Source organism: Salvelinus fontinalis, chromosome 2, assembly GCF_029448725.1.
Source record: "Salvelinus fontinalis isolate EN_2023a chromosome 2, ASM2944872v1, whole genome shotgun sequence".
Taxonomy (NCBI): Eukaryota; Metazoa; Chordata; class Actinopteri; order Salmoniformes; family Salmonidae; genus Salvelinus; species Salvelinus fontinalis.
The window spans coordinates 24,468,753-24,475,494 of NC_074666.1; the positions used below are offsets into that span (position 1 = coordinate 24,468,753).

The 6,742-nt window shown below is 44.0% G+C and overlaps 1 protein-coding gene across 2 annotated transcripts in view; it reads right to left on the reverse strand.

Moving 5' to 3' along the window:
* Positions 1-5,723, reverse strand: part of LOC129815149 (protocadherin gamma-C5-like) — a 41,865-nt gene extending 36,142 nt beyond the window's left edge. For both annotated transcript variants that reach the window (XM_055868665.1, XM_055868656.1), the window contains exon 1: positions 3,679-5,723. In XM_055868665.1, coding sequence (XP_055724640.1) covers positions 3,679-5,676 — 1,998 coding nt within the window. In that variant the 5' untranslated portion in view covers positions 5,677-5,723. The remainder of the gene's footprint in view (positions 1-3,678) is intronic.
* Positions 5,724-6,742: the final 1,019 nt, after the last annotated feature.

Here is a 6,742-nt window from a genome sequence, read left to right on the forward strand (position 1 = left end):
CACACTGAGGACCCCCAGGTCCGATACGGGAAAGTGAGTGCTTGTGATGATGTGAAGGTCTGAGAGAAGGAAAGAGACATAAACAAGACTAAGATTGTATGTAATTACAGGTGTATGGTTGTATAAGTGCATTGGAATATTAAATAAGTGCAACAGTGTAATGGGGTTAGGACAGATTGGTTGATGGATAGTTACAGAGGAAACAAAATGGAACACAACGTAGCTGTTTCCTCACTCACAAACTACACACAAGTCCAACTGGGTCAGTATTGGATTGTGAAGCAGTTAAACAGGCCAGAGCATATGAGAACATAGTCAGGACAAACAGAGTACAGCCCACTTCCTGTCATCATGGTGTGTTGTGTAACTGTAGGAGTATGCTGGCGGCTGGCCTGAGTGGCATGTCACACAAGAAGTTAGGGGTAGACTAAATGACAGAAGAGATGTGGCTCTGCTTGTCAACTCTCTCTCTCTCTATGTCTGTTTGTCTCTCTATCTCTGTCGCTATCTCTGTCTCTATCTATGTCTCTATATATGTCTGTCTCTCTCTGTCTCTCTCTCTGTCTCTATGTATGTCTCTCTCTATCTCTGTCTCTATCTCTAGCTCTATCTATGTCTGTCTCTTTCTTTCTCTATCTCTGTCTCTATGTATGTCTCTATCTATCTCTGTCTCTATCTATGTCTGTCTCTCTCTGTCTCTCTGTCTCTATGTATGTCTCTCTATCTCTGTCTCTATCTCTGTCTCTATCTATGTCTGTCTCTTTCTCTATCTCTGTCTCTATCTATGTCTGTCTCTTTCTCTATCTCTGTCTCTATCTCTGTCTGTCTCTCTCTCTATCTCTTTCTTTCTCTATCCCTCTCTTTCTCTGTCTCTGTCTGACTCTCTCTATCTCTATCTCTGTCTCTGTCTGTCTGACTCTCTCTATCTCTGTCTCTGTCTGTCTGACTCTCTCTATCTCTGTCTCTGTCTGTCTGACTCTCTCTATCTCTGTTTGTCTGACTCTCTCTATCTCTGTTTGTCTGACTCTCTCTATCTCTGTCTCTGTCTGTCTGATTCTCTATCTCTGTCTGTCTCTGTCTGTCTGACTCTCTATCTCTGTCTCTGTCTCTGTCTGTCTGACTCTCTCTATCTCTATCTCTATCTGTCTGTCTGTCTGTCTGTCTGTCTGTCTGTCTGTCTGTCTGTCTGTCTCTCTGTCTCTCTGTCTCTCTGTCTCTCTGTCTCTCTGTCTCTCTGTCTCTCTGTCTCTCTGTCTGTCTCTGTCACTCTTTCTTTGTGAAGCATGTGCATGCACTTGCACATGCGCTTGCGCAAACACACACTACTAGTCAGAAATAGCACAAGACTATCATGCATATTATTTACAAGTCCTCCACCATATAACCAACATTTCTTCTGTCAGGAATCTGCAGCACTTGTTGTTTGCAGAGTGTTACCATGACAACCTGCATGTCCTTAAGGTGAATCTCCCTGGGATGCTGGAGAGGAGAGTCAGTTACTGCATCACACACCTCTCTCTGAAAATCTAAGCATATAACATACTTGAAGTCACCTGAATACAACAACCAATACAGAATGTCTAAATCTGCTGTTCTCGTTAACCCAACAGCAAACATTCAGGGACAGGGACCCTAACATGAACATAACCACAAACACTCAACCACACAAACATAAAACATGTCCTAAGTTTTTCTAACACATCTAATACCTCAGTATCTATGCAGGATTCTGTGGTTAAACAGGAGGCAAAGATGTGACGCTGTTGCTGGCGGATATCAGGCAGATGAGAAATCTCTCTAACTGTCACTAACATGCTCGAATCTAAAAACCCTTACAACCTGTCAGCCATTACTACTGTGACTGACAAGTAGTGACCTAGGTTACAGACAGACAGACAGACAGACAGACAGACAGGCAGGCAGACAGACACATTGGTTACAGACAGACAGACAGACAGACAGACAGACAGACAGACAGACAGACAGACAGACAGACAGACAGACAGACAGACAGACAGACACATTGGTTACAGACAGAAAGATGGACAGACGGACAGACAGACATGCATACTCATTCTGAATACAGAGCAGATGCAGTGTTCATACAGGCATGAGTGTAACACTGCTGTGGAATGAAGGCCAGAGTCTGATAGAAGAGACTTATAAGCCCATTACTGCAGTACAGCAGCACAGATTATTAGAGTAGTGTGTGAGTGGGAAAGTGAGTCAGTGTGCCCAAGCGCTATGGTCTTTTACAGAGAGAGAGAGAGATGGAAGAGAAGAGAAAGAGGGGCAGGAGAGAGAGAGAAAGAGAGAGAGAGAGAGCAAGGAGAAGGCTCCTCAGAACAATGACTTGATAGTACTAGCAGTGAGTCAGTCAGGTCAGTCGATCAGTCAGGTCAGTCGATCAGTCAGGTCAGTCGATCAGTCAAGTCAGTCGATCAGTCAGTCAGTCAGTCAGTCAGTCAGTCAGTCAGTCAGTCAGTCAGAAGAGACCTAAGGAAACTGATACAGTGAGTTTATAACATGCTCCTTTAACTACACACCTGCAGGGTAAATGAGAAGGGAAAAGAGTAATGAACTGAGGATCATAGTCACGGTGTTGCAGTGCATTTCACAATTTTTTTTGAACAGAATCATGACATCACAGGCTGCCTGAAGATGAGCCATCTGGCCTCACTAATACCTCTACATTTAAAATTTTAAATGTTTAGTTATTTACAGACACTCTTATCCAGAACAACTTACAGGAGCAATTAGGGTTAAGTGCCTTGCTCAAGGGCACAATGGCAGATTTTTCATCTAGTTGGTTTGGGGATTCGAACCAACAACCTTTCTGTTACTGGCACAACGCTCTTAACCACTAGGCTACCTGCTGCCCAAATGCGCTTAAGTTACTGATAGGCCAGCTGAGACGAACACAGAAACAGATAACACTCTAGTCAGCACCATGTAGTCCCTTCACTGATATATAGTAGGAGAACCCTTTACACATTATAAAGGTAAATGCCTACGAAGATGCATTGTGCGTATGTTCACCCCTTCATATAGATAGACAGAAATTACACCGATTGGAAGAGGGTCAAAGTATGCCTGCCTGTAGTCCAGCCACCAATACAACATACCACAGTTTGGACCATGCTACTAACATCTTTCAGTTGTAAATGTTAACTTAATCAAAGGCAAGAGAATAGGGTGAATGTATGTAGTTTAGAAACATCACCCGGCTCAATCATTCAGATATGCTGTACACACAGCAACATCAGAATAGGGAACAGAATGGAGGGGGGGTCTCACCTCTCCATCAACATCAGAATAGGGAACAGAATGGAGGGGGGGTCTCACCTCTCCATCAACATCAGAATAGGGAACAGAATGGAGGGGGGGTCTCACCTCTCCATCAACATCAGAATAGGGAACAGAATGGAGGGGGGGTCTCACCTCTCCATCAACATCAGAATAGGGAACAGAATGGAGGGGGGGTCTCACCTCTCCATCAACATCAGAATAGGGAACAGAATGGAGGGGGGGTCTCACCTCTCCATCAACATCAGCATCCTCCTGCTCTCTATTTTCTCTCTGCATTGTCCCCATGCAACTCACATCCACCAGTGTGTTCTGGCTATAAGGCCTCGCAAACTTCACATTACTCATCCTAGAGTCAGTGGTTCCACACACCTCATAGTTGTATACACGCTGTAGGGTTCCCAGGGTTCCGTCTGGGTAAACGGGAGGGTAAAATGGGATAACTGGGAGGTTTGCTGCAGATTTATAGAATAATCGATTCTGTCTCCATCTGAAGATTTTTACTGTGACAATGGCAATGATGGAGAATATGAACAGAACCGAGACCACAGCCAAGGCCAACACCAGATAAAAAGTCAGGTTGATGTCATATTCCCTATCCACTGTGAAGTCAGTGAAATCTGAGAGCACTTCAGGGAAGCTGTCCGCCACCACCACGTTCACATTGACTGTAGCTGATCGAGAGGGCTGCCCGTTGTCCGCCACTACAACAGTGAGTTTTTGTTTCACAGCATCTTTATCAGTGACCTGGCGTATGGTTCTTATTTCTCCGTTCTGTAGGCCTACTTCAAACAACGCCCTGTCTGACGCTTTCTGCAGTTTATATGAGAGCCAGGCATTCTGTCCTGAGTCCACATCAACAGCCACCACTTTAGTGACAAGATATCCCACATCTGCTGAACGAGGCACAATTTCAGCCACCAGAGAGCCACTCGTCTGTACTGGGTAGAGAACCTGAGGCACATTGTCGTTCTCATCTTTTATGAATATGTTTATAGTCACATTGCCACTCAATGGGGGTGAGCCTCCATCTTGTGCTTTGACATTGATTTTGAAAGATTTGATTTGCTCATAATCGAAGGGCTTCACCGCGTAAAGCACCCCACTGTCGGAATTTACTGTCAAATATGCGGAGAGTGGAGCCCCGTTTAAACTTCCATCCTCAAGGAAATATGATACCCTAGCATTTGGTCCCCGGTCTGCATCTGTAGCCCTCACAGAAAAGAAAGACCGGGAAGGGACATTGTTTTCAAACACATAGGCATCATAGCTTTCTTGTTGGAATTGGGGTGAATGGTCGTTCACATCCGATATCTTTAAACTCAGCGTTTTTTTACTTGAGAGCGGCGGACTGCCTCCATCTACTGCCGTGATTGTTATATTATACTCTGCTGTCTGCTCTCTGTCCAATACTGATTCTGTCACCAGATTGTAGTAATTTGATAAAGATGATTCCATCTTGAAAGGAAGGTTGTTATGAATGGAACATGTTACCTTTGCATTTTCCGCGGAATCAAAATCCTGGATGTTAATCATGGCTATAATAGTGCCAGGGACTGAGTCCTCGGGTAGGGCACTATAAAATGACATGACGGTTATTTTCGGGATGTTATCGTTAATATCAATAACATCAATAACGATGCCACATGAGTCTGTTAAGCCACCATGATCTTTGGCTTTTACCTTTATTTGGAATTGTTTGTTCTTTTCATAATCTATATCTCCTACTACTCTTACCTCGCCTGATATCGGGTCGATTGTGAATAGCTCTTGAATACTTTTGGTGGCATGCTCAAAATAATACTCTATAATGACGCTAGATCCATCGTCTGCATCTGTCGCACTTACTGTGGTAATCAATGTGCCTTTCGCTGCATTTTCTGGAACAAATGCTTTATATGTAGCTTGGCTAAATGCCGGGGCATTATCATTAACATCGAGAACGACGATGTGAATTTGAACTGTTCCAGACCGCTGAGGGTCTCCACCATCGACAGCAGTTAAAGTCAAATAGTGATGCTTTGTCTTTTCTCTGTCCAGAGGTTTTTGAAGTACCATCTCTATGTGTTTACTGTCATCTATGCGACCTTGAATATTAAGGTTAAAATGGTCTGTGGGGTTTAATATGTATTTCTGAAGTGCATTTTCCCCCACGTCTTGGTCTACCGCGCTTTCGATAGAGAAACGCGCACCAGGTACGGCCAACTCGCTGATTTCCAATCCAATGTCTCTCTTCGGAAAGACGGGGCTATTATCGTTGATATCTAGTACTTCAACTGTAACTCGAAACAGTTCCATTGGATTCTCTAATATCACATCGAAACTGAAGCTGCATGCGGGCATCTCCGCACATAGCTGTTCCCGGTCCATTCTCTCTTTCACTAACAATTGTCCTTTCTCTCGGTCCAGCCCTACGTACTCACTGTCGCCCGCGCTGAAAATCCGTGCTCTCCCGGCTACAAGCCGTTGCGGCTCCAGTCCCAGATCTTTTGCTATATCTCCAACGAAGGATCCCAAGGTCATCTCCTCCGGGATGGAGTAGCGGACCTGCCCGGCCACAGGGTAAACTGAGAACGCGCAAACCACGAACACGCACAACGGCCACTCCATGAGTCTGTTCTTTCTCATTGCCATTTCACGACAAAAATCTAAAGCCAAATCACAATATTAAGGCTGAAAATAAATCCTAGAATGTATTTGACAAGAATCCAGTCAATGTGGCGTCCATTAACAGAACAAAGAGCCTTTGGACACCTAATGTACTATCCAGACAAGGGTCCTTATTCTCTCATCTGGAGCTCCAGGTTACTGTGCTTCTGTGTGTTTCTAAACGCATTATTATGGGAGAAACCACAGTGTGATTGTGTTTTATATTACATGCGATCCACAGCGGCACTTAGGGTTCAAACAAAGTATTGCAATACTAAAGAAATTAAGGTTTTGGCACGTAAATGTATCACACTTAAAAATACCGAATAAATGTTGACATAAAACATTTAGATATTTCGTAATGCAAAATTCACCTCCATAGTGTCATAAAATATTGGATAAGAATGTGTTACAGAAATAGTTTTGAAGAGAAATAAGACAAAGATGCAGTGGAGTGCATACAAAGACATGCGTAATGACAACGCTTGTGCTCACACGAACGCAGAGAGATGAAGAGAGAAAGAGCAATTGAGCGAAAAGAGAGCATTAGACCGAAAGAGAGGGAGACGATGGTGAAAGAGATGCATCAATACACAACAAAGCCTATAAAACAACCCTGATCAGGAGTACATATGAATTTCAATATGCCCTCTCACCTCTCCATCGATATCAGCATCCGTCTGATCTCTCATTTCACTCTGCATTGTCCCCATGCGACTCACATCCACCAGTGTGTTCTGGCTATAAGGCCTCGCAAACTTCACACCACTCATCCTAGAGTCAGTGG